The 27,831-nt window shown below is 36.8% G+C and overlaps 2 protein-coding genes across 13 annotated transcripts in view; one reads left to right on the top strand and one right to left on the bottom strand.

Annotated features, from left to right (window-relative positions):
- Nucleotides 1–27,831, bottom strand: part of FXR1 (FMR1 autosomal homolog 1) — an 819,632-nt gene that overhangs the window by 738,058 nt on the left and 53,743 nt on the right. For 6 of the 11 annotated variants that reach the window (XM_078350220.1, XM_078350224.1, XM_078350222.1 and 3 more), the window contains exons 13-17: nt 24,560–24,763; nt 22,516–22,716; nt 21,690–21,770; nt 17,550–17,641; nt 2,693–16,848 (exon numbers count right to left, since the gene is read on the bottom strand). In XM_078350220.1, coding sequence (XP_078206346.1) covers nt 16,678–16,848; nt 17,550–17,641; nt 21,690–21,770; nt 22,516–22,716; nt 24,560–24,763 — 749 coding nt within the window. In that variant the 3' untranslated portion in view covers nt 2,693–16,677. Of the gene's footprint in view, nt 1–248; nt 338–2,680; nt 16,849–17,549; nt 17,642–21,689; nt 21,771–22,515; nt 22,717–24,559; nt 24,764–27,831 lie in introns of all 11 variants that reach the window. The other 5 variants (XM_078350221.1, XM_078350223.1, XM_078350227.1 and 2 more) reach the window with 2 other exon arrangements.
- On the top strand, nt 2,830–9,354 carry DNAJC19 (DnaJ heat shock protein family (Hsp40) member C19). Of its 2 annotated transcripts, none has more exons than XM_002758092.7 (6): nt 2,830–2,957; nt 4,288–4,339; nt 4,421–4,494; nt 5,498–5,577; nt 6,796–6,866; nt 8,354–9,354. In XM_002758092.7, exons 1-6 carry the CDS (start codon nt 2,955–2,957, stop codon nt 8,422–8,424), a joined length of 351 nt encoding a protein of 116 aa, XP_002758138.1. In that variant the 5' UTR covers nt 2,830–2,954; the 3' UTR covers nt 8,425–9,354. The 2 variants fall into 2 exon arrangements, with proteins under 2 accessions (XP_002758138.1, XP_054101344.1); XM_054245369.2 differs by having other exon boundaries at nt 2,830–3,026.

Below are 27,831 nucleotides of genomic sequence, written 5' to 3'. Positions count from 1 at the left end.
CCCTTAAATCTGAAGGAGGGAGAGGCAGGAGTAATTACCAGAACACATGCACACAGTAGGAGCTGTATTCTTTGGCAGTCCAATTCAGTCAGCCCATAGCAATCACCAGACAGTGAGAGGTAGAAATAAAAACCATGAATTCACTTTTCTCCTGTCCTGTGATCTCCTGACTACAGAACTAAATGAACTCTAAGCCAGAAAACGAGGGAGCTGCTCATTGATATATTGCATTAAGGTCACCTCCTAACCTTTTCTGCTTCTCTGGAACACAGAACAGGATAAAAAGGTACAGAGAGGATCCGGGGAAAGTGAAATGCCTCTAGCAATATAGCCTCATCTGCAAAACAGAAGTAAATGTTACTTTCACAGAGTGAAATGAAACAATCTAGGTAAAGCATTTAGCAGAATGTCTGGCACATGGTTTTTAGCTGGTGGGGGAACCCCTTATTTGCCTGGCATTATAATTACAAATGTGGATCTTGCAGTGATAATTTACAAACTTTAGGCTATGACCAATTAGTGGGCTGTGAGTTTAGTAGGTTTTCCAGCACTTACTTTTTAAGAATCAGAAAAGACCAGCATGCATTTCATGAAGTAAGGATAAGTATTGTCTCATAAATACATTTCTACTACGTATATTTGCATGTGCAAATATGTATTTTCTCCCTGGGTCACAGTGTAAAATGTATTTCTTACTAAGGATGACAGTCAAAACACTGTTGGAAAGCCACAGTGCAAGAACACTCTCAGCTACTGCTCTTGACTCTTATTTCTTTCCAAGAAGAAGTGACATACATGATTTATAAATTTGGGACAAGAAACTAAGAAGATGTACTTGTGTCCTTTCTCATTCTTTTTTCCCTATCCCCTCTTTTGTCTTTTATTACTTTCTATAGTAAATAATGTGCCCCAAAGATACCATGTCCTAATCCTTGGAACCTGTGAATGTTACCTTATATGGCAAAGTCTTCAAAACTATGATTAAGTTAAGGATCTTGAGATGGGGAGATTATCCTGGATTATCTGGATGGCCCGTAAATGCAATTACTTGTATCCTCTCAGAGGAAACCAGAAGAAGATTTTACAAACAGAAGAGAAAGACAATGTAAAGATGGAGCAGAGTGAGATTTCAAGATGCTGGTTTACAAGACTGGAGTGATTCAGTCACAAGTCAAGGAATGCTGGCAGCTGCCAGAAGCTAGAAGAAACGAGAAATGATTATCCATTCATCGGTCAATGGACATTTAAAAAGACTACTTTTCAAAGCTCTTTGTGGGATCTTGACAGGTAGGTAAGAAGCAACCAGACTTAGATTCCCGAGTGAGGTATCATGAGAATCAGGAAGGCTTTGCACTCTGGCTTTCCTCATAATAAAAATAGCCCCACACTGAGTGACGACCACATGCAGTACACAATATGTGCATAATCTCTAAATTCACAAAAACTCCACAAGGTAGTTACCACTACCTTCATTTTACAAATGAGGAAATTCAATCAGAAATAACTTGTCCAAGTCACAGTGCTAGTAAGTGACAGAGCCAGGTTCCCTCCAGTTTGATCTGCCATCAAAAACAGTGTTGCCACTCCCAATTTCCTGAGTCTGGGCTTTTGTAAAGTCTCAAAGCTAATTAGATTCTATTGTAAATCTATTCCTCAAAAAAAATGCATGCCATAGTTTGTACATACCAAAAGTACACATAATAAATTTTTCCAGATAGCATTCTAGCCAATTTGGTCCCAATGTCTTATGCCCTACTTGATTATTTTGTAACTGTTTGGTAAAAACTAGATAAAAGAGAGGCAAAAGAGAAAGTTATAAACTTAATGCTAGTGTCTTAGTGCTGGATGTCACCTTAAATCATGTGTTGACAATAAATTATATTACAAAATCTTTAGAGCTAGAAGAGCTCTTGGATTGTCAAATGCAAACTGTTTTTACAGATGAGGAAAACAAAACCAAAAATTTTGCATATTTGTTTAATAACTAACCAATTCATTAAAGCAGAACTGGGTTGCCATGTAAACAGATTTTTAATACTCTGTAAATTCTAGGTGGGAAGTAATTCCACACTTATTTTGATCATGCAAACACTGCATTTAAAAAATTACTGTCTCCATTATCTTTCTCTTCTCAAGCATTTAAGTACGGATACATAAAACTGATGTCCACGTAAGAGCAAAATCCAGCCCTACTTTTTATTTTTGGTGAGGGGGGAAACTTTTAAATAGCCCTTTTCAGAGAGAATATGAACTCTCTTTAATCCCATTCTACAAAACGAAAACCCAAACATTCACAGAAAGTCTTGTCAAGTCACATCCTTAAATGAAGTTCTTTCAAATTAAAAAAATGTTACCGAGCAGCCTGAAACACAGTGCGGTTGGCTTCATTTGTTTTTCTGGGCATCTCATTTCCCACACTGGGTGACAACATATTTGTTTGGGTTCGTGGTGGAAACTGGTTATAGCAAGTTTAAGTAAATTCACTACCATTGACAATTATTAAAATCAACCAAATAAAAGCAAAACGAGGTGCTAAGACGTAGGAAAAGAAACTCATGCTGAGTAAGGTAGCACGCGCCCTTCCCGGCAAGAATTTCCAAACACCCACCGCCCAGGGGCAAAGGGCAGAAGACACAGAGAAGCCCCACCCCGACGCCTAGAAAGGAAAAGATCCGCCCACCCTTCCACCAACCCGAAGTCTCCATCTCCGCTTGTCCGCCGCTGGCGCGACTCTCCGTCTCCTCCGCGACCCCTTTTACGACACTTTTGCGGCTTCGTTTGCGGCAGCGCCGGCAGCGCCTGCAGAGCTGCGTAGGGCGGCCGTGCTCTGTCGTTAGTGCGTGCGGTCGCAGGTGCGTCGCTCTCTGCTCCAGGCGTCCGGGTGTCGGCCGCGATAGCTGCGCTGGGATGAGCCAGGCTCCCGGTGGAAGCAAGGGAACCCAGCCGCAGCAGCCATGGTGAGTGCGGCCTCGGGTCTCCTTGGCGACCCCCGGCGCGGGCCTCGACCTCAGCTCCCGGGCTCAGAGGTGTGCAGCTCTGGGCGGGAGGGTTCGGTTTTGGGCGCGTCATACTCGCCAGAGCACAGCCCTTTTGGCTCGCAGCTCGTGGGACTTTGTGTTTTTACATCGTCTTTCTGACGGTTCTCCAGCGTCTTGTCCTCTGTCCCCGGGCTCTGGGCGCTAAGGTGTCGCTTCCCTGAAACTGTCGTGGACCCGGAGATGAGTGGAAACTTATTTGATTGTAACTGCCCTCGCCCTAACACATCACGGCACTGGCCGCATTCTGCTTCATCCTTTCTTTGGCTCTCGCTGTCAGGTGTCTTCTTCTTCCTGCTATCTGAAAGTATTTGGCCCTCTCTCTTTTTTTTTTTTTTTTTTTTTTTTTTGAGACGGAGTTTCGCTCTTGTTACCCAGGCTGGAGTGCATTGGCGTGATCTCGGCTCACCGCAACCTCCGCCTCTTGGGTTCAGGCAATTCTCCTGCCTCAGCCTCCTGAGTAGCTGGGATTACAGGCACGCGCCACCATGCCCAGCTAATTTTTTGTATTTTTCGTAGAGACGGGGTTTCACCATGTTGACCAGGATGGTCTCAATCTCTTGACCTCGTGATCCACCTGCCTCGGCCTCCCAACGTGCTAGGATTACAGGCGTGAGCCACCGCGCCCGGCGCTGGCCCTCTCTTAATAGGAAACAACAGGGCAGTGCCGAAGGCATTAGTCTCCTAGTTTAGCCCACGTGTAGCCTTGAAAATGCTATATCAGAATTTTACAGGAGGTGTCTGTGAGCCGTTTTTCTTTTTCTAGCAGAAACCGTATTTCCACTGCTTTTGATTGAACTGAATTGTGACCTCATTTGTCCGGGGATGAAAGTAGTTCTCAAAGGGAGGGAATTATATTTTTCACTGTTGTAAAGGTAAATAAGCAAACCGACTTGCCCCCTTTTCCGTAATAAATCCGGCGACTTTAATGCATTGAGTATAACAGATACAGTTTTAAGGATCATTGCGCAGAATATTTTCGCCTTAAAAGTTGTTTCTCGGCTAGGCATGGTGTCTTATGCCTATAATCTTAGCACTTTGGGAGGCCGAGGTGGAAGGATTGCTTGAAGCCAGGAGTTTAAAACTAGCCCAGGCAACAAAGCAACTCCATCGCTTAAAAAAAAAAAAAAAAAAAAAAGCTGCTTTAATGTTTCTCCTATTAAAATGCAGTTTGTAATGAGCTGGGGGATGGGCAAAATGAGAAAGGGTGGGAATTAGAGAAGTAAATATTTGCTCTTCTCCCCTTCACCAGGCCAGTACAATGGTAGCAGTTGGACTGACCATTGCAGCTGCAGGATTTGCAGGTTTGTTTATGGTTTGGGGGCGGAAGTGAAGTCGGAGAGATTGGAGATTTAGTTTACTTATTCTATTGCTTTTGGTTTTAGGCCGTTATGTTTTGCAAGCCATGAAGCATATGGAGCCTCAAGTAAAACAAGTTTTTCAAAGTCTACCAAAATCTGTAAGACTTAATGAACACTTTTACTAATTCTTTGCTGCTTATGTTTAAAACCTAGAGCCACACTTGAGGAAGGGTACATTTCCAAACATCCGTGAAGCTCTAAGTGATTGCTTTGGACCCTTTCCCTTGCTTCCCACAGGAGAGTAGAGAAGTTCTAAACTTTGTAATGGTGCCACCCTGAAACATCAGATGTTATATGTGACAGAGTTGGGTGGGGTATTGACAATTCTAATACCCCACTAGACCTAACTTTCTTGTGGAAGTTAATATCACTTTTTCATATACTGTCAGCTTCAGTATCATCTGTACATGTTCTTGTTTTCCTTCATCTGCATCACACACACACAGGGATATAAAATTCTAAAGTGATCCGATCTTACCATGTGGCCCTGGCACTCCCAAACATCACACTGTATTAGGCTATAGGGTTTGACCTGATATTATGGTTATACACTCTGAGGTCACAGTTAAGAATAGATTGGGCTGCGATAGCCTGTCGAATATTTATGTTGTGATTAAGTGTAACAGAATGGAATGATTGTAGGCTTTACCAGTATGATTTCTGACATAAAAAGCTCAGAGGACCTGATAGTGGTATTTTCTATATCTATATCTTAAAGTCTTAATACAAATACCCTTGAATCTCTTGTCTCAAAAGACCTCCACATCCTGTTCCTGAGGCACTCCTTGCAGACTTTTATCTATAATATGGTTAATTTGGAACTATCTTTCCTTTACTCCTGGAAGAGCTGGCTTTCAGATACTTTTTTTTCTTTTGTCTTCTATTTCTAAGGTAGTTCATATTGGCTGGAAAAAAATGGATCTGTTTAATAATAATTAAAATACTACTTTTTAGCTTTAGCTAAAATACCTCGGGAATTGCAGTTAAAGTCCTCTGAAGTATCAGTTTTTCTTCTGGTTCTGCGAACATTCCAGACTTCTTTTTTAAAGCAACTTTGTTTATTCTATTAACCTTTCTTTACAAATGCATTTCCTCTTTCAGGCCTTCAGTGGTGGCTATTACAGAGGTGGGTTTGAACCCAAAATGACAAAGCGGGAAGCAGCATTAATACTAGGTGTAAGGTAAAATAATCTCTAATATTTTTAGCATTTTTTTACCACTCTATAGCCATGAGGAAGTATAAGAAAGACCTTCTCTCCTTTAATAGGAGGGGTTTATGGAGGATTTTGTCCTGGGAAGATTGATATTACCAATTCTAGTCAATGAAGCTCCACTGTTCCTTTTATGTTATTTTTAAGGTCTTAACACTCCTTCAAATGAGAAGGCACACTGGCACTTAAGCACTTTTTTCCCTAGAGTGTTTGCTAAAACACAGGCACTTTTCCATTTATTGAAAGATAGACTCCTCAGCAGATTATCAGTGTTCAGTGTTCTCTGTTAACTGACATTTTTGTGGTGAAATTCTGCCTTCAGCCGAGCATGATGACTCACCCGATAATCCCAGCACTTTGGGAGGCCGAGGCGGTGTATTACTTGAGGTCAGGAGTTCGAGACCCCTGGCCAACATGGCGAAACCATCTCTACTAAAAGTATGAAAATTAGCCAGGTGTGGTGGTGTATGCCTGTAATCCCAGCAACTTGGAAGGCTGAGGCAGGAGAATCACTCGAACCTGAGGCTGAGGTTGCAGTGAGCCAAGATCGAGCCACTGCACTCCAGCCTGGCCACACAGTGAGACTTCATGTCAAAACAAAAGAAAATCTGCCTTCATTTTCAAATCCTTAAACATGCTTTTCTTATCAGTAAACGGACTGTTGTATATTACAAGTTCAGTACATTTTTGAGAATGCCTTTTTGGGGGGGGGCGGCGGGGAGACAGAGTCTCACTCATTACCCAGGCTGGAGTGCAATTGTGCGATCTCGGCTCACCACAACCTCTGCCTCCCGGGTTCAGGCAGTTCTCCTGCCTCAGCCTCCTGAGTAGCTGGGATTACAGGCATGCACCACCATGCCCAGATAATTTTTTGTATTTTTGTAGAGACGGGGTTTCACCTTGTTGACCAGGATGGTCTCGATCTCTTGACCTCGTGATCTACCCGCCTCAGCCTCCCAGAGTGCCGGGGTTAAAGGCATGAGCCACCACGCCCGGCCAAATGCCTTACTTTTCTAAGGAGCAGTTTAATTCTTCAATTTAGTATATGCATTTTGTGTGTTGAGGTTTCTAAACAACTTTTCATACTGTTAATTTACTAGTTACTCATGTTTTTAATTGGCCTTTATTGCATAGTTTTTTGATGTGATGCAGAAGTAGGCTGAAGTAAATACTGTTGTTTTTAATTAGCCCTACTGCCAATAAGGGGAAAATAAGAGATGCTCATCGACGAATTATGCTTTTAAATCATCCTGACAAAGGTAAGTAGTCATTAAATTCTTGTTGTAGATGTTGGTGTGACTAATTGTTACTAATGGAATAATTTTATCTCAAATTCCTGGGTATTAGAAGAGAAACACCTAAATGTGTGTGTAAGTATTGTCTCCTAGGCTGGAGCCATATATTTTTGGTATCTTAAAAGAAATCGAGGGCCGGGCGCGGTGGCTCACGCCTGCAATCCCAGCACTTTGGGAGGCCGAGGTGGGTGGATCACGAGGTCAAGAGATTGAGACCATCCTGGTCAACATGGTGAAACCCCGTCTCTACAAAAAATTCAAAAAATTAGCGGGGCATGGTGGCGCGTGCCTGTAATCCCAGCTACTCAGGAGGCTGAGGCAGGAGAATTGCCTGAACCCAGGAGGCGGAGGTTGCAGTGAGCCAAGATGGTGCCATTGCACTCCAGCCTGGGTAACGAGCAAAACTCTGTCTCAAAAAAAAAAAAGATATCAAGTGCAAACTTTTATTTACAGAATGAAGCAGATTTAAGTGCTACTATTAATATGTTTTGTGGGGTTTTGGGCCTACATTTAATTACAATTAAAATGCTAAATTTCAGTACAACTAAAATGTAATTTTTCCTTATCCATTTTGGATACCTTCAAATGGAGATTACCTAGATAGAAACTTACAGGATTTATTTATTCGTTTCTGATGCACTTCTAAGCAGCCTTGGCTGTGCTGAAGAAAGAATTCCTTTGAATACCAAAAAAGAGACCACAGAATTCATGTTCTAGTGTTCATATCCTTTTGCTTATACAGAAGAGAGCTTTCATTAATAAAGAGGATTTTGACAGTTTAAACAGGGTTTTAATTGTTCAACATCTGACTTCACAGTCTCTTTTAGGACATTTAGCTTGTATTCTATAGAGGGCGTCTGATTCAGTAGGTCTGCAGTGGAACCCCAAAAATATACACGTATACTAAATTTGCTGCTATTTCTTGCTGGTCTTAGGACCACACTTTGAGAATCACTCCTCCAGCAGATTCATAGGACAGCAGCTGTAGATGACATTGTGAAGGGACGGTAGATAATAGGAAAAGAAAAACTGGACAGAAAAAGAATGTAAAGCAAAATCTTTCCAGTAAACTGAGAGCTCAGAAGCCTCTGAGAATATGGTAGCAAAAGAACACGGTATAATTGATGTTTACTCATGACCTGTAATCATGAATAGGCTAACGCCATTTCAAAGGCGTACACATATATACATCATATAAATCCTTTTTCTATCAGTTTAAGCTTTCTAAAAAGGTGTCATTTTTGTAGAAATCTCTCCCATGTAAGATACTTCATTTCCCATCTGGTCATCCAGTTCCAGTGTCAAGGTTATTTTTTAAAAATTAAAAACACCATTTCCTCTATTTCTACCTCAGATAAGCACTGGAGTCCTTGAAACAAGAGTACCTTTTATCAGGGAGAAATTGGGAATCCATATTATAACTGTTGTTTTTTTTTCTTTTCTTCCTATAGGAGGATCTCCTTATATTGCAGCCAAAATCAATGAAGCTAAAGATCTACTAGAAGGTCAAGCTAAAAAATGAAGTAAATGTATCATGAATTTTAAGTACTTATTACTTTATGTATATGAGTATTAACTTTTTATAATAAAATGCCTCAGAGTTACAGTTTTAAAAAATGATTTAGCACAAGCTAAATCTCAAAGCCTTGGTATAATTTTGTTGTTTAAACATGGGAATTTTAAATTAGACTATAGTTTAGAATATTTGCATATTAATCATGGGCAAACACCATTTGAAGAAGAATATTGTTCATTCCTCATTTAGCAGATGATTTGGGACCTATGTCTACTCTTCAAGGCAAAGTGAAGATGACAGTCCCCTTGCTCTCAGGGAGCTCCCACTTTATTGGGAGACTGATAAACTGGTAATTGGACTGTGTGATAAATAGTATGATAGAAATTCACTCAAGCTGTTCAAGTAGGGAGTCCTATGAGGTAAAAAAAGGCTGTTCCAGGTACAGGTAACTGGCCCAGCAACTTGGATACTTGGAACCTTGTATTTAAAAGTGAATTTAGCCACAACTTAGACCTAAGAAATTGACCTAGGGGTGTGGGTGGGTGTGAATGTATTCTATTTACATACACGTATTTACAAACAAGAGTATTTATTTCATACATTAAAAAGAGTTGATAAAGATCAGAGTGCAGGTCTGGCACAATCACAGCTCATTGCAGCCTCAACCTCCTGGGCTCAAGCAGTCCTCCCACCTCAGCCTCCCAAAGTGCTTGGATTACAGGCATGAGAAATACCTACTTTGTATTCAGCTAGCCCCTTAAAGGTACTGACCATTTATAAATTATTCCTTCAGTTGGCTATTTCTTGACAATCAAACTTCTGTAATTGTTATGATTACGCTTAAACATTGTTAGCAAAACTGAAATGTTCTCTATCAAAATACTCAATTTGGACTATTAAGAATTTATACACTAATAAACTTAAATGATGTTTAAAGGCAGCTTACTGTTCATCTAACATAAAATATGTAAGGATCTTAACCAGAGGACCTGTATAAAACATGACATAAACTTGTATTTCCTAACAGGAGTATTTGTTATGCATAGCTCTAATATGATAAAGTATACTACCTACCATCTAAACGTCCTTAAATCATCATAAGATTCTTAGTTATTAATGGAGGATACAAGGACTTTTGAGGTTAAAAAGTAGTGGAGGTAATATTTATCTACCTCTTAAATGTGTATCTGCTCTTTGTGTTTTCTATCCTATACCCTTGTTTAAAATCTGATGGAGTCTTGTTATGATTTAGTGTATGATGAAGCACTAGCTTCTAAGGCTTTTATACAGGATAAATTCTTTCTTTCCAGGGACAAGAAGATAGGAAAGTATAGTTGGTTCTTGTTTGTGGTAATTCTGTTTTTTAAGGCGGTTGTGAACACTGAAGTCGCAATTAAGTAACTAGTTCCTAAGAGAATTAGATTCTGTGACCCTTTTGTCACAATTTTGTCTGCCAGTCAGAATATAACCTTCATCTACATGTTTCTGCTTGAAAACACCTTTAGTAGTAGTTCATTAACTGAATTCACAGCCAACAGCACTGTAACTCATGCTTGGCACATCACAGCCTTCTTTGCATTTAAGAACACTAGGCAGCACACTTCACTACCACTCTTGGGAACCATCTTAAAACACCAAAATCAACAAAAAGCACAAACATGAAACCTGGCACTAAATAGACCCCAAATAGGATACCTGTTTATGGTGAGAGAGCTGAAACATGGCAGAGCACTGCCTTGTGCACATAAAGTGATTTAAATTTTTTGTCACTGCAAATATTCACAAATGACAGGAAAAGGATGTTGATTTTGGAGTTACAGATAAATTCTAGTGAGTAGGCAAATTCACAAGTAAGGAATCCTGCTAGTAATAAGGAATCCTACTAATAATGAGGATCAACTGTATTTTGGTTTACTAACCTTTTATTTCAGTCCATTGGACAAATCAAAAAGTTTCTCTGAACAAGAGGTTCATGAAGAAATAATTCACTTAAAAGCAAATTTTTCAAAGACAGTGATAATATGCTCACAAGCAATGAAGCATTAACTCTAAAAACGGAATTTAACTTAATAGGTATAAATACTCGAGTGTTTAGTGCAAATAGCATACCTGTTCGAAGACAGGTGTTAAGACAATGGAAGCCACTTTAAAATAATACTGAGAAACGCAGCAGAGCACATTTTTTCTTGCATAGTTATCAGTTCTACTTTCTTTAGGCTTACCTTTTTCAAGTAGAAGAATCCATATTTCATTGAAGGCTATTAGGCAAACAACATTTAAATGTCATCCGTGTGAGGGCTCTAGATCATGGTAGGTAATTGAGGCAAATACAATCCACAAAAAAAACGTATTTATAAAATACTTGATCTGTAACGTTTATTGAGTACTTACAATGTGCTAGTCCTGTGCTAAGTATTTTTCCTCTATCTCAGTAGACAAGTTATGATGAGTACGTTTTACATGTGAGGAAATGGAAGATTAAGCACCCAACGTGACATGCTGAGAAAGGCTGATCTTTCTCAGATCCCGAGTTATGTTCTCTTAACTTCTGTACTACATCCTTCACAATTCTGATAACCTAAGCATGTTTTCCTTGATGATACTGAGATTTGAGTCTGGTACTTGTCTCTACGAATCTAGCTTGGGGTCTCATTGGTTTACTCAGTGTTTACTCATTGGTGTTTCAAGATATATTTCGAAGGAGAAGGCGGCATGATTAAACACACTTAGGAAATGGGAGGTAGGTTGCAAGTTAAACTTCTGCAAAAGCCAGGTAAATCTGAGCTTTGAGGCTCCAGCTTTATCTGTAAAAGGGAAGGATACATGAGCAACTTGAAATTCTGAGGATTCCTCCACATTTATGGCTAAACAAAAGCCAAGAGCAAATGGTTTCTGAGGTCCCACAGCTGGTGAAACTAGAATTAGGTCCTGAGAGTCTTCTCCAGTGCACTGTGTTCACATTAGTCCTCTTAGAAGTTTGTGGGGAATTCCTATCTAGAGCCTTCATATTAGGCCTGAATATCAAAAGTTTTTGTGAGTCACTTAAGCCTCTTCTCTTTGGCCTTTACTGGCCACCTGAGTTGATGTTGTTATTAGAAATGAGTCCTAAGGTGCTGTATAAAAACTGCTTTGTTGGTAAAAATGTGAGCTATAATGGGTGGTCCTAGAAGTTAACTCTCTTCCCACCTTTAGTTCTCCTGCCATCAAGTATTTTCCAAATGATGTACTTATGGAAACATTTAAATGGAAAACCAGTGAGAACTGAGAAAAATCAGATAACTGTCTTCTTAACATACTGCTGCACTGAAAGCTGAATAAATTCAGTATACTGAGTATATACACCCTCCCATACAGAAAACCTTGTATCAGAAATGTCTAAAAATAAAACTTCAGGCATAATGCTTCATTTAAAGGGTTAGTGGGGTTTTAGTTGGAATGTGGAGTTCTGTTTCTATCATGAGAAATTGTATAAGGCATCTTTCTGTTGACAGTAACCTATGCAGGTTTTACAGTTCAGAAGCTGGTAGTAGGTTCACATTGAGTGCACGTGATGCTCCAAACATGTTAATATGAAAATTTAGAACATGGTTCAGCAATGTCAAAGAACAGACTAATTTTAAAAACCTGTAAATTTGATGTAAACGAAGTAAAAAAAAAAAATCACTGTGTAGAATGCTCTCCTAGGTTTTTGGTTATGTAAAGTATCCTGGAACGGGTAACCTTGAGTACCAGTTAACGTGAATGACCTAAGCTCTGCTTTTAGCTTTTGGACTGCTGTACAGTGTGCTGTTTATTGACTTAGAGCCAGCTACTGCCTTAGCAACAAGATATATTTAAATGAAAGTTGCCAGGAAAAAAAAAAAAAAAAAAACGAGATATGTATGTATCTCTTATCTTGTGTCACCTATTACTCCTGACCCAGTAATAGAACAGTCCAGTGATACAAGATAATCTGTTATGGTTAACATTTGCTGCCACCTTACTGCTGTTTAAATTAATGAAATTTCAAATATATATTTGCATTTTCATTTACAACTTAAGACAGCAAGTTAGTTGCAAAGGGAAGCTCAAAGAGCTTGAAATATAAGCACCAGGCAACAATTAAGTATCAATTGTTTATCTGAAAAAGCTATTGGAAAATACTTTTAATGAAAATGGTCTCTAAAACTAAAAAACCAGTACATACATTTTACAGTTGGTCCAGTTAAGAGGATACAAATGTGTAAAAACTTTTAGCAAAAACAAACACCAGTCACTGAAATGCCAAGAAATTCAAGAAACTATTAAGTAGCATACTTAATACTGGGGCTAAGACTCAAAGTAATTAAAATTCAAAGTAAAATTACTTTGTTCTTGCTTTGAGTATCTTATCGATTGCATTCAGCATAGTTGAAAATGAGATGGATACATAGTGAAACAAAAACCACTTAAATTCAGCATACTCCTTATGAGAATAGTTGAGCATTTGGTTAGGTGTTATCTAGTGTCTCACATGTGACTAGACTCAAACTGTATTAATATTGGAAGGGCCTTACAAATACCAACTAGTGCAGCTCTCTCTGGTTGGATAAAATTGAAAACAGAGAAAGTTAATAGAACTAAAATAGTGGCTTCTAATTCTGTACTGTTACTTAAAGCATCTTTTTGAGTTACCAAAGGAAGAAATAAACAAATGGACTGTGGGAAAGCATCTCACAAAACTGCAGTAGTTTTTCCAGGAGAACTATTGTGAGCCTTGCCTCAGTACTGGAGATAATAGTACAGAAGATACAGAGGATCCTGAATCCAGAGTGATACACTGATACTTTTTAAAAAATTGTATTTAGATTGAACCATAGGAAATTGCTAAGTTGATCATTTTTGACCCACAAAAGTGGTAATTTCTTACTGTTCAATCTAATGAACATAAATCAGTTTTAAGTTAACACCACTTGCCAAGTCTGACTACAGCAGATTGCAGTTACTGCTTTATTTCAAAAGCTCCTGAAATAAAACCAAATGCTATCATAGATTAACATGAGTTATTAGCAACTATAGTCCATAAGTAAATGTTCTAATAAAGAACTAAAATTTAAGAGGTGTGCCTAGCAAATTCACTATAGCAGACAGATATGACAAAATATAGGGGATCCAAACCACGTAGCAAAGACAGGAAGACTGAGACAATAACAAGCATCCTTTTCTTTGGGAATTTGCCAAAACAGTAGATTTGAGTTCAATTCCAAGTTCCTTGAAACCTTCCAGAAGAAAATTCAGATGTAATTTTCCTTTACTGTCATTCTTAACCACCAGTCACCTGTCCCTGGACATTACGTCCCTAGACATACCGTTTTCCATTTTTATCTGTCCTTAAAAGGCAGCAGCCTATGAAACCACTAGTCGGTTTGAGCCTCAAAAGGGTAAATGTGTTTGCAGAGGAAACAAATGGTACTGTTTCTCAAGACCCTCCTTAGGTTACAAAACACTAGACACACACGGTAGCTACAAAAACACGTGACAGCACAGCAGCAATGGAACCCAGCAGCTCAATAAAGTTTCTGTGAACTCACCGGTTTGATGTGCTGCTTCTAATTCCACGTTAAAAATACATGATTATTTCAAAATGAAGATTTGTGTATTTCTATTATACTGTTGCCAATTATGTCTTAAGTGTTACCAGAGACACCATTTTATACACATTTTAGGCCCCTTTAAGGTTTAACAAAGGTTACGCCTAAGCCGAGAATCCTAGGGCTTCCAAAGTTTCAGGAAAAGCTGGTCATTTTTGCTACCATATAATCTCAGCTGCTACTGCATGATTCAGTTCAGGTATCATATATGAATTCATACATATATATGCTGAAACATTGTTGGAACTGCACAAGATCTTCCAGAATACTTTTTTTTCTCTTTAAAGAGACAAGGTCTCACTGACCCAGAATTTCTGAGCTCAAATGATGCTCCCGCCTCAGGCTCCTGAGTAGCTAGACCCAGAGGCATGAGCGCCCTGGCTCCAGAATGCTTTTGCTGGGGGGGCTGTTCAGTGTACTGGCAAGTTCCTCCCGTAGCAACATCTCGCCTAACAAGGATAGCCGCCAACAAGACAGACCCCTCTCAAATACACTTAGAAGGCTATCTGAATTAAACATGGCTATGCTGGGCTCTTAAAAAAAAAAAAAAAATGCATTTTAATCACAATTCTACAGTACCTGTATTTTTAGAGGCAAGACATGGGGGGTTTAGTCATTTGTAAAATAATGAATTTCGTGTGGTTATTGCTAATATGAAGATCCGGTTAAGCTATCCTCACGCTTTTTGATTATTCCATTCCCAGTGAAACAATCCTTATGGAAAAGGGATTTTACTACATGGGAGAAAATGAAAAGTCATTTTTTTCCTTTACCACATTTGCCAATTTTGGCATTAAAATTATTCTAATACCTTATAATTTTTAACCCAATTATGCAAGAGAACTGAGGCAATTTAAATCTGTTCCTAGCTTTGATTTCAAAAAAAAGACATTTGCAGGTAAATGTTTAAATATCAGGATATGAAATTACTGGATACCTTTTATATATAAAGGACAGGAGTTGCACTACTCACCCCTTTAAAATTATGCTGTCAAAAAACAGAAGGCCTTAGGAAAAAGCATTTAACACAACCACATTTAAACCTTAATTAGAATAAATCTGAGGGATAGGGTTATATACATTGACCTGGCAAATTTTACATTTTTAACTATATCCTTAAGATCATATAAAATCACATTTGTATGCACATAAAAAATTAATAAACTGCACACAAAAAACACTTTTCATATGCCCAATAATACAAAGGACTGTCACTCTTTCTCAGTGGGCCATGTAATATTTGATTTGACCTGACAATTAGCTGTACTAATTATTGTACCATTGTTCTCTAAAACAAACTTCATGTTATCTTCATAAAATTAGGCTCTGGCTAAAATATATACCTAAAGTTTAATTGATTTTCAGTCACTGGTAGGAGAGCCTTCAAAATAAGTTACTTGAAAATCAAGAAGCAAATCATTGGCCTATTATTTAAAAATTGCTTGTCATACCTGCTACCCCCCCATTGTCTTCCAAAGTTGCCTTTGATTAGAATTTAGTTTTTTCCCCTAATATCACATGTATTATTATTATTAATTAGCTATGCATCTAACAGCCTAAGCTTGTGTTAAAATTTCAGGATTCTTAAAAAATAATTAAATAGCCAACTGACATTTTAATGCTATTTATGAGCAAGTATAAATGCTTTTTAAAGAGCAAAGTATAGGATAGTATACTTTGCTCTTTAAAAAGCAAAAGCATAGGCTAATCCTAAGCCTACAAATAGCTCCAACTACTTTGCAACAATTGGTGTAAAAAGTAGAAAGTTAAAAAAAAAAAATCAGCAAATGGAAGATCAAAGTTTATTTACTACCTGCATACAAAAACATATTGCACATCAAACAACCAAAATTAAAAAAAAAAAAGAAAAAAGATACTCTACTGAAGACTAACATGTAGTTTATACAGAATAAACCTTCTGGAAATTGATCATCTCAGTAGTTCAGGTTATGTCTGAATGGACATGACTAATAATTCAGCTTAGTGTTTTAACTAAAGCTATGTTTGATTTTTAAATACTGTACACTTTAATAAATAAACCAAACAAAGCCTCAAGGTAGAACAGTCACTGCCAAATATCACCCAGTGTCCCTGCAGATTAGAGTTTAACAAATGTATTCCAGTGGTCTGCAGATTTTCCTCTACATACAGCATTTAAAAAAACACATTAAAACAGACCAGTTTCCAGACTAAACTAATGAAGAAATTACAATTCAGTGCAAAATATTGTAGACTGCATTTCATTCTAGTTTTCCTCAGGTGAAGAAGTGGTTGCATATTAAAAATGTAACAAAAGCAGCTAATGCTTTCATAAAGAATATTATGTTAGGGATTCCCCCCACCCTCCACCCCCCATCTCTGCCATATTTTGAAAACAAAATAACATTTTTTCCTATAGCCAGCAACTTTTTTTTAATGTTACATATACTATTCTCAAGGCACATCTGATGATATATTTTATAACACAGTAGGTGTCAAAGTTATGTTTAACATATGATTTCCTCAGGATCCCTCCCCTTTTTGAATTCCAAATGGAGGAACTGAAAGTGCGATGTAAAGACTGGCGATCCATATTCTATCTTTGGCAAGCTTGTACAAGCACTATTGTAAATGTAATGTAAAAGAACTGTAAACTAGGAACATCTTCAGTTTATGAAACACCATTCAGGACTGCTGCTTCTTGAGTGTTTTCTTCTTTTAGGTTATTAATCTTTTCTTCTCCTGGAGTGCGCTGTAGCTTAGCAATGTCATCGCCAGAAGCACTAGTTGGGCCATTTATTGCCTTTTCTGAAGGACCATGCTCTTCAATCACATCTTTTGCCTGCCAAAGGGAGACAACTTTTTCAACTTCTTTATAAATGAAATCTATAGCTGAGGAGGAAAACAGCTACATAAACATTAATTAGCTAATTAAAACTTTCAGTTTCATACGCCAAAATGGATCAAAGTATTAAAACGTCTTTAAAATTCAAAACAAATAGCAAAGTATTCCACTCTATGGGTCTTTCAACTTTGTATCTCTTAGCAGTGCCCAAACCACACAAAACGTGCACTAATAAAAACTGTACCTAATTTTAAAACACTGGAAAGCTCACCGTGTAAATCACATGAACAGTTATTACTAAATAAATACTCACCTTTTTTTGAAAAATCACATTTACATATCAAATACCTTAAAGCATTTAAAAGAACTAAAATTTAAAAGGTCTATATCCATCAATGAGAAGACATATATATATAGCCTATTGCTCCTGAATTAAGCAATAGTCTGTATGCCCAGTATCTTTGGGCAGACTGAATTTTATAAACGCTATTTGAAGTTCTACCTAAAAAGTATTTCAGGCTCTAGCATGCATATCTTTAGTTACGTGGGGCCAAGAACAAATTCAAGAGTCTTTAACTAAAATAGTATTGTCTACTTGTGGAAACAAGTGATCACACAGTAATAGTAGTAAAAAAAAAAAATAAATAAAGCTAAACCATACCAAAAATTTAAAAACCTACAGGTTAAATTCTCCTTACCATTTCTTTCTTGTTTTTAGCCAAAGTTTCCTTTGGGAGGTTTCTTTGTCTGCTCTGAGACTCAGCTCTAGAAATATAATCTGCAACTGTGACTGTTAAAGATGAGAAAAAAATTACAGGTGTTGAAAAAATATTTCTAAAGTTGATGGCTAAAGAGTAATTTCACTATTAAACTAGTGGTGGGTCACCCAGTGTCAAAATTTTCTTAAGCTGGGTATCACCTCCAACCAAAAACCAAGCTTGAAAAATCTGCCTTGGCTTTTGGGCTGAAGAAAATTTCAACTTGAGATTGAGGAAGTCTAGATTAAAGTCCTCTTTCCCAAGAATCCAGCTATTTGTTTCTGGTTAGACCTAAGGTTGCGGAACAAAGTTTGTAGAAAAACCCACAACCAGCAAAAGAAGTACAGATGCAGTGTTCTAAGCCCAGTGTTGGCAATTATCAGTGGGGGTAAATGAGGCAAATTTGGTGTAAATCATGGATAAATTTCATCAGATACAAAAAGTCTGGTTTTTTCAAGCACAATTAAGATATCCAAGTGTGGTTTACTCTATGGTTCTGTTTTAACGTTTCACACTAGAAACAATTCTGTGTGATTAAAATAACAAACTACAAGCAAACTGAAGCTGACAGACCACCACCCTAAAGATCTGGACATTGATCAGAGTAGGAAAAGGTTCAGAGTGTAATCAATGACACCCCTTCCACGCCCCCACTGCCAGTCTTGGTAGGGACTGTCTGAAATGTGTGCAAAGAAATGGCAGTAATGGATTAGGAAAAAGACTAAACTCAAGCCAACACCCTACTGTTAACCAAACTTCAACAAATGACCTATGTTCTACAGTATGTGGACTGCCATTTTATACCTCAGCACTTTCTCTTCAAGAATTGAAACTTAGGGCTGGGTGTGGTGGCTCACACCTATAAATCCAGCACTTTGGGAGGCCAGGATGGTCCTGAGGTCAGGAGTTTGAGACCAGCCTGACCAACATGTTGAAACCTGGTCTCTAACAATGCAAAATTAGCCGGGCATGGTGGCACATGCCTGTTAATTCAAGCTACTTGGGAGGCTGAGACAAGAGAATCACTTGAACCCGGGAGGCAGAGGTTGCAGTGGGCCAAGATCTGCCACACTGCACTCCAGCCTGGGTAACAAGACCGAAACTCTGTCTCAAAAACAAAGAATTAAAACTTAGATTTCACTGTTTTTAAGAAAGATCCACCCTTTATTTTCTATCACAAACTGTTTTAGAAAATCGCTGATATATAAGAGCAGTTTATCTTTTAAATTACGGGAGGAAGTTAATTATGTAAAGAATAAAAACTCAGGTAAATTTAAAATTATTTATTTAAAGTCACTACATATGGGGAGAATTGGTCCATAAAGTATAAATTCTATGAAAACAACTAAATCATTCTGGCATAATAAAAAGCTGGATAGTATTTACAATTCATGTTTCCTAATTATGAATTAACATGCAAACACTTTTTAAGATCCAATAACTTTCTAGAACTATTAAATCAATCTGTTAAAATCACAAAGAAACAACCTATTTCAGAACTTAAATACATCATTTAACCAGAAAACCACTAAAGATGTTTCAAATCTGAAAACTGACTTTCCTCCCAAACTGGAAGAAACTCAGTACGCTCATCTTAAAGCTTTTTATTTAAATTTATTGCTAATATGCATATTAACTACATTAAAGAGTTTATAATACCGGGAGCAGAGCTGTCATAATCCACTTTATTATGTCTACATACATGGTAGCAAACCCATTACAAGAACAATTCTAGCCAGTGTGGGGAACAGCGTAACAAATGCACTGTTTCCAAGTTCAGCCCTCAGTGACACATAGGAAAACTCATCTAATTGGAAACCCTGCTGCTAAATCAGGTTGGTGCCAAAGTAATTGTGGTTTTTGCCATTTTCGGGTAGGTGCAAAAACTTACCAACCTAACACGTTTAAACAATTCCTAGAACCATTCATCCACTGTGTACCGAGACAGAATAATGTATTTTAGTTATCAACTAAATTAACAAGCAATTAGCTGGACTATCCCCTACCCAAATAAAATGAAGCCAAGAGAAACCTGTTAATTCAAATAAAAACCTGTTTATAGCCAGTGCTTATAATATAAGCCCCTTACAAGTCCAATACAGATTAATAAATAGTATCTAGAAAAAATACAGCAATTGTATATAATGACTTGGACTCTTGAACTTCCTCTAAAGGATCCAAGTTAATCAACTGGACACAGGTGTATACTGTCACATTCTAAGCGTGGAAAAGAATATTCACTGCTTAATTTACACTAAGAGCAACAAGATATTTTGAGCAGATGAGATCAAATTAAGTGAATGTTTAAAAGAGAATGTTGACGTTAACTTTGGATGGAGGCTGCCCCTACAACTGCTGCTAGGACAAAGAGTAACAATTTTGTGCTTGTTTCACCCACCCCGTCTTTTGGGAGAAGGGGCAAGCTAGGGAGTGCAAGGAGTTTTAAAAGCAAAACTAGTAATCCCAAGCAGAAGCAAAACAGGAATAGATGCAGCATGGAACACACTTCACTGTCAAATTGTTGAAACCTCCAAACCACTCAAGTTGCAATTAATACCATACAGAAATTTTTGCCTCTTCTCCAACAAACCCCACTGTTACTTCTTTTATGCCTGTTGACTTGGTAATAAACCACCATACATCTAGTTAATAAATGTAATATATCCTATGTTAAGCCCATACTGGTATCCTGAATTTTCTTGTTTATAAAGTAGGGCCTGATAACGTATTCACTGCTGTGTCATCTTCAAACAATGAAATGATCTCTTCATCTAAAACATTTCTTTTTTTAGAGACTGGGTCTCACTCTGTCATCCAGGCTGGATGCTGTGGCACAATCACTATTCACCACAGCCTCCACCTCCCAGGTTAAAGTGATTCTCCCACTTCAGCCTCCAGAGTAGCTGGTGCAACAGGTGTGCACTACCACACCCAGCTAGTTTTTATATTTTAGACAGGATCCCACTACGCTGCCCAAGCTGGTCTCAAATTCCTGGGCTCAAGCAATCCTCCTAGCTTGGCCTCCCAAAGTGCGGGGATCACAGGTATGAGGTACCAAGCCCAGGCTTAAATATATTCTCAACATTAAAGGAGAGGATAGAAGGAAAAGGAAAACTTATTTTTTCTGGACACTTTTAACTTCTGACAATATTTAATTGCTCTAAAAATTTCCAACTATCTTTAAAACATGAACTTTCAGGGATGGGAACTAATTTCCTTAAACAGTTTTACCAAATGTCTCTACAACCACTAAATTTAAAATAGTAAAGAAGCCAGAATTTACATTTTTATTTGGGGAAAACACATGAAAGAACTGGTTTTGTAAAGAATGCAAAAATGGATTTGTTTGAAAGGGGTTTATTTCTGGTGCACACAATTTCTTCACTGTGAATATACATGTGATTCTCTATACACAGGAAATGGAATTATGTTCAAAATAATAGACATAGCAAACAAGTTTCTTTAAAGTTAAAAATTAATGACTACATCAAATAAACATTCTAAAACTAAGTAAGTACTATTAATGTGAATAGTTAGTAGGTGTAAAAGGCATCACACTACAGTAAACAAACAAAAACATAACATGCATTCCTCTTATTAGGTGAAAGACACTTTCAAGTATTTTTCTCTTTTATACTTTTTTTTTTAATTTGTGGGTATTACAACTCCCACAAAAATGAGGTGCTGAATTCAGATATAGGAAGCAGGCACCATGCAAAAGCTGCCCAGTTTTGCCAATCAATCTCAATCACAATTACAACATAGCCCCTGGGATGGCAGGCCTCATCTCAAGTGTGAAGAAAATGCCAAGTGAACAAAATGGTCTTCTCAACAGTCTTTCCATGTAAACAATTGAGACAACATTAGTTCAATTAGACAAGTTACTAACACTTACGCTGTGAAGGAAGAATGCATTTTCTTAGTAGTAGTCTTATTAGTTGAATAAAAAAACTTATGCAATGCAAATTTTGAATTTATATGCACACGTGTACATGTAAGTATAATATATTTAGAAAGCAGGCATATGACATTTTTTTCATGCTTGTGACCTGATGTTGTCAACAGGTCCACTCAAGTTACCTGGCTGTCTATCTTCTGCCTGACCCCTGAAGCGACGCCTGCGGCTACGATTGCGTCGCTGGGGTTTTTTTTCACTATCATCTGTAATTGCAAAGTTTACCATGAACTATTCTGACAAAAACAAACAAAAAAAAACAAACAAAAAACCTTCTTTCTTTCAAAGATTTAAAGAAGGGGAAAGAAACTTTTAATTAAACACCAAAAGTAAAACAATAAATGTTTACTGACAGGAAATACATTTTTGTAGCTTTCAGCATTCCAAATGGATTAGAAATGGAATTATCATCTGGAAATTAAGAGGGTTTTAACTCACAGTAAAACAAACTCTCAGACTTAAACTGCCATCATTCGGGGACACCATTTTCCTCTCTGGTACAGTGTGGTTTATACTGAAGTTAATGACATTTTAGCCCTTGAAAATTAATGCCTACTCCTGATATATATATATAATATATATATATACATACATACACCTTTAGCAGTGTCATTTATAATTATTTTAAAAGAGGCATGATGAAAGCCTGATTTTAGTTTGGGGACAATAAAAGCACTAAGTACCCTGCAGTTTGAATATCTGTATTGATTTAATGGCATCAAAGGGTACTTTAACCCTTCAAGTTTCAAATAATTTGGCTCTAACAAATATCAGAACTAAACATTTAAGACAGACAAAAAAGCTATCTACCTTGTTCAAAGTAAACACTAAGAAGTCAATTTGTGAACTGCATACTTTCTTTGAAAAAAGCTTCATACACTAACAATAGTAGTTTTATACGTCTGTGTGTGTGTGTGTGTGTGTGTATCTTTTCCCTAAGTGCTTACATACCTAGCCCATTTTCATTAACTGAGGCTGTATCAGATTCAGTCATTCCATCCATCAGAACAGCATCTTCATCAGTCCTTCGTCTACGAGACCGCCTACGACGGTTAGTACTGTGATGAGACTCGCTGGCATCAGTGTCTGCAGTCTGATCTGATTCTGTATTATCAAGTAAGCTGTATGGATTGCTGTCTGGATCTTTGAGCACTATATTCATGTCAGAGGCAAGAAATATTCGTTTAAGAGGGCTGCAATTATGAATGTTTGATCTATACTGAAATATATCAATTAATGATAAACTTCAATCTCCCCCAATAAAAATGCACTGTCTTCAAACAAAATCTTTTCAATATCATTATTTTACCTGGAAAATAGCAAAGATAATTAAATATGATAAAACTTTGGATGGTGATGAAAAAATTAAAGCAGAAAGTGAGCAGACATCTTGGCTTGCTAACATTTCTTGTGCCTTGTTTTTTTTTTTTTAAATATTCATTAGAAAATAGTGTATTAAATGCTAATTTTGACATTCACATTTCAAGGTAATCCTGCCCAGAGGCTAGAAAAGCAGAAATGAAAAGAAATAAATATTCAGCTGTTAAAAATCATTACAAGAGCTTTCGTCCCCTTAACTGAGTTCAAAATGACTGCAGCTTTGTTGTGCTGATGCTGATGGACTATTTCCAAATAATACATGCACTCCATGACATGTAAGAAATCTGTAACTATGAACTGAAGCAATCAAAACAAGTTTAAATAAAAAAGCCAATTAGGTTGAACTTGTAACTGGTTATGAAAGGAAAATGTTGAAATGAATGTTGACTAGCACTCTATTTTTAGAAATAATGTGTGAAGGAGAGGAGAAGGTGGAAAAAGAAAAACTATAAGGTGTAATTTGTAAGAAAAATACCCATCTTACCTATGTGCATTTATTGCTTCCAACAATCAAATTTATAGGAGAAATTCACCTAATTCCGATTTTTCCTAAGATTCCTTTGGTAACAGCTAGCAAGCTAAGCATCTTTGCAAAAGACACTAAGTTTATCCATTAATCATAAACACTAGGTCAAGTACATTTATTTTGCAATTCAGTATACCATAATTTTAAACACCTTGGTAACAGTGTACAGTGTACTAAAATATAAAAACTATTTCCCTGAAAGCCTGTAAACTAAATTTAGGGGTCAAAGAATAGTACTGTGAAAACAGAGAAAATCTGGTTCCAGTTTTTGTAATTTGTCAACAGTTGGCATCTATATCTCATGTACATACAAATACTTTCTGTACTATTGAAAATACTACATAAGTTTTCACGAGTAGAACATTAAGAAAAGTGTGAGGTTCTTAAAGTGGCATACCATAATGATATGCTGAAGTTATATCCTTAATAACGTCTATGTATCCCTGGCAATTCTCCGCCTAGCCCATTATGCTAACCAAGAATATTCTGGAAATTCCTACAACTTAACGTAAACCATAAAAGAATTTTAAAAGACAGAAGTAATCGAGTAAAATGTTGCTTATACACTCAAATCTTTAGTCATCCAAACACTCCTCAGTACAGCTCAATTCCTCAAATGATTAAAAAACTTAATTTCACAATTTTTCCCGGTTCCCAAAGTACTATATAGTATATCTAAGGACACTCTCCACTTAGTTTTCAATATTAAGTATAGAAAAGTATTGAGATTTCTCTGTACGTTAGAAATCTCTGGGTCTGTCTCATGAACAAAAATACTTAACTGAAAAATTCTAGGGAAAACAAGAAATTTCTAATCAAATAAGCCTCCAAAACCTGAAGAGATAAACATCTGACTCTCATAAAGAAAAGCAGCCAACTAAAGTTCTGACCAGAATATTCTAAGTAAACCTTCACTGAAACACTCTACAAGGGCTTTTCCTGATATTCCTATGTGGTCCACTACTTTCTCGAAGACAGTGAATAGAAAGAGAAACTTCAAAAAATGCATGGCCCTGGGAGATGAATTAACTTTTGTAAAGTTATACTGTTTACACAGAATGGATGCTGACAGAGTATATAAAAGACTACCAGAACTGATGGAGGATTTGCCACCACGTGGTCCACCACGACCTCGACCCCCTGAAACACTTCTGCCTCGTCCTCCTGGGCGTCTCCTGCTGTCACGCTGATGTCGACTGTCTCGATCATCTTCTCCTGCCAATGACCAGTCACTCAGCTCATCTTTACGCTCAGATTCTGTTTCAGAGGGGTTAGACAGCTCAGAATTTGTACCTTGAAAAAGAGAAGAACATATGCCAATTAGATTTCTGTAAAAAGAGGCTTTAAAATGTTCAAAATTATTTCCTACAAATTATTGTTTAAATAAGCAATAATGTTTGGCTGCTTCAAAGAAAGCTCCATGAAAGTTAAAATCAATCAAAAACTTACTAAGGAATCACCAAATATACTATTAATATTATGCTATCTATTAATATAAATTAAAAACTGATGTGTAGAAGACTGCTTACTTCTTCAAAACCAGAATCCCTCACTGCAGTCTAAGATGGGTTGCTACATAATATATTTAAAAGTGTAACCATCCCATCAGCAAAAGGGGATAATATCCAGAAAATATAAAGTCATGGAAGTTAAAAAAAAAAAAACTGATGTACAGAAATAGAGTCAACAGAAAAATTACATAAAATATACAGAACATTAATTCATGGATTTTGGCACCAAAAAGGTAAAAAAAAAGAAGAGGAGGAGAAAAAGGAAAGAAAGAAAATATACAAGAACATCACCTATCAATATTAAAATGTACTGTATTTAGTCAAATAATTCTCATTTGAGTTTTAGTAACCTAAATTATTAGTACAATAAAAGTAACTTCTATTCAATATTTGACAGTAATCATATTTAGAAAAATGAATAGTTTAACTGTATAGTGTACTTCACCATTATTTCACTGATTCTAGGGTAGACTTTTATTTCATACATTAACATCTCTAACATGTATGAAATAAAAGTATGAAACAGTTATAAGACATGTTTCTTATAATTGAGGGCATCTATATTATAAGCTGGAAGTATTTTTTCCAGTAGGTCGTATATAAAATAATAGCATATTTTACTGGCAAGTATCTTAAATTGTGGTTTTGGTCATTAAAAGTAATTACTTTTACTTTTTGCCATTAATGGCTCACACCTGTAATCCCAGCACTTTGTGAAGCCAAGACAGGCAGATCACCAGGTCAGGAGTTTGAGACCAGACTGGCCAACATGGTGAAACCCTCTCTCTACTAAAAATACAAATTAGCCAGGCATAGTGGCACCATTTCTAACACCACAACTATTGCAATGGTGACCTTTCAAAACTTTATTTAAATACTACAAAGATTTCATCAGAGACCTACAGTATCAATATTTAATAATTGCTGTAATTAAAGTGTCAGATACATATGACTCAATCACTATCATACTCATTTCCACTTACTGGTTCTGGGATGCTGCTTCCTCTTTCCCTTATATATGACCAAATACATCTCCTTCACAGCCTAGTTCAATTTCTAACTTCAGACCACCCTAATTAAAAACAGATCTCTCCCCATTTTTTGTTATCCTAAAATCACCCCGTATCTATCATAGACTGTGCTGTGTTATTTTCCTCCCCTTGGGAATTACTTCAAAATTCGTCTACGATACAGGGTAGTACTCCATCTTATAAGTCCTCAAATGCCTAGCAAAGTGTGTAACAATTTTCCAAGCAAAAAATCTACTGCATTATTTTGAAGTTCATTTGCTAAACTCTCAGACAAGAGTGATTTCATGAAACACCTTGAAGTTCCCTATATTTAAGCTCCACAATCATTTGAGAAAAAATGCAAACAAGAGCTCTTCAGACATAAAAAGTTTTAAGTATTAAGGTGCAGGGAATAAAATGTCAACTTGAATACATCAAGTTTCTATTATTCACTCTCAATTCTTTGTTGGGAAATACAATCTCAGGAAAGGGACTTTATCTCCCCTAACATTTATTTCTCCAAATGACAAAAAGCACTTTATTAACATAGAAGTTGCAATGAAGGCAATTTATCTTTCCTTGAAGAGTGAAAAAAACCTTTGGAATGTTTAAGAACTTCTGAATTTATTTACAAACCTATACCCTACCTGAAAACATTACCAAAATTCAGGGCAAATCAAGAATACTTAATTTTGAAGATTCTCTCAAAAATTCCTATTCAAGTAACCTTAGAAATCTAGTCTACTATTTATCTAACCCAGTGTCACAGCAAAGAAAGTCTTCCTTAAATTTAACCTATATATAGAATTCAAGATACTCAGAAGAAATGTCTAAATAATAGATTTCAACAGTTAACTGTTAATTAAGGCCAAACCACCCCCAAAGTTTTAATGAATTGGCTACTGATCAAGATTATTAAAAACTCTTAATAACTCATATTAAATGTTTCTGGGATAGCAAAAAGGACTCTGCAAATGTGACTAGGGTTAAAGACCGTGAAAGAGAGAAATTATCCTGGACTATCCAGGTGGGTTCAAACTAATCTCACTGGCTCCTTCAAAGTAGAGAAACTTTCTCAACTTCAGAAAAGGGAAATCTCTGCCCAGACCTTCCAGAAATGAATGTACCCCAGCTGACAGGACTTTAGCCTAGTGAAACCCATCTCAGCCTTCTGACCAACAGAGAACTATATAAGGCAATAAATGTCTGTGGTTCAAGCCTACAAGTTTGTGGTAATTTATTACTGCAATTAAAGTGAATAAGGAAACCAGTGAAACCATTTATTCTAATCCCTCAATTTTATAAAATACAAGTTGGTGATTCAAAGTCTTTTTAAACAAGTTTAAAAGTAACGACACTAATTTAATTTTAAATGTCTCCATGACATCGTGTTTTTAATCAATTTTAATATCATATTTTCACCTCAAACTTCTAAATTCACCTTATCATGAGATGGTATACATCAATTTCAATTGTTTTTTGTGCTAGGCTTAACAGCTAAAAAATAATCACATTTTATCAAATCCAAGATGACATCAATTCTAAGATATTATTTTACATGCCATTAAAAAAGAGAAAATACTGCTAATTAAAGTTGTAAGATGTCCAATTTAACAGACATAACAACTTCAGAGATGTTACACTGGGAAATGTTTTTAACAGTTCCTATTAAACTGATGAACTATAGTACTCGTTATATTACATATATATATATATATATATATATATATAAATCACCTAAAAGTCCCTCTGATATAAAGTATACATGAACATCTACAACCACATTCAAATGTTTTTTCAAGCCCACTCAGGTTAAATAACTATTTCAAGAAATAAAATG

This window comes from Callithrix jacchus, chromosome 15 (genome assembly GCF_049354715.1).
Source record: "Callithrix jacchus isolate 240 chromosome 15, calJac240_pri, whole genome shotgun sequence".
NCBI classification, from domain to species: domain Eukaryota; kingdom Metazoa; phylum Chordata; class Mammalia; order Primates; family Cebidae; genus Callithrix; species Callithrix jacchus.
The sequence above is the reverse complement of the archived record's forward strand: the minus strand, read 5'-3'. Positions and strand labels throughout refer to the sequence as shown.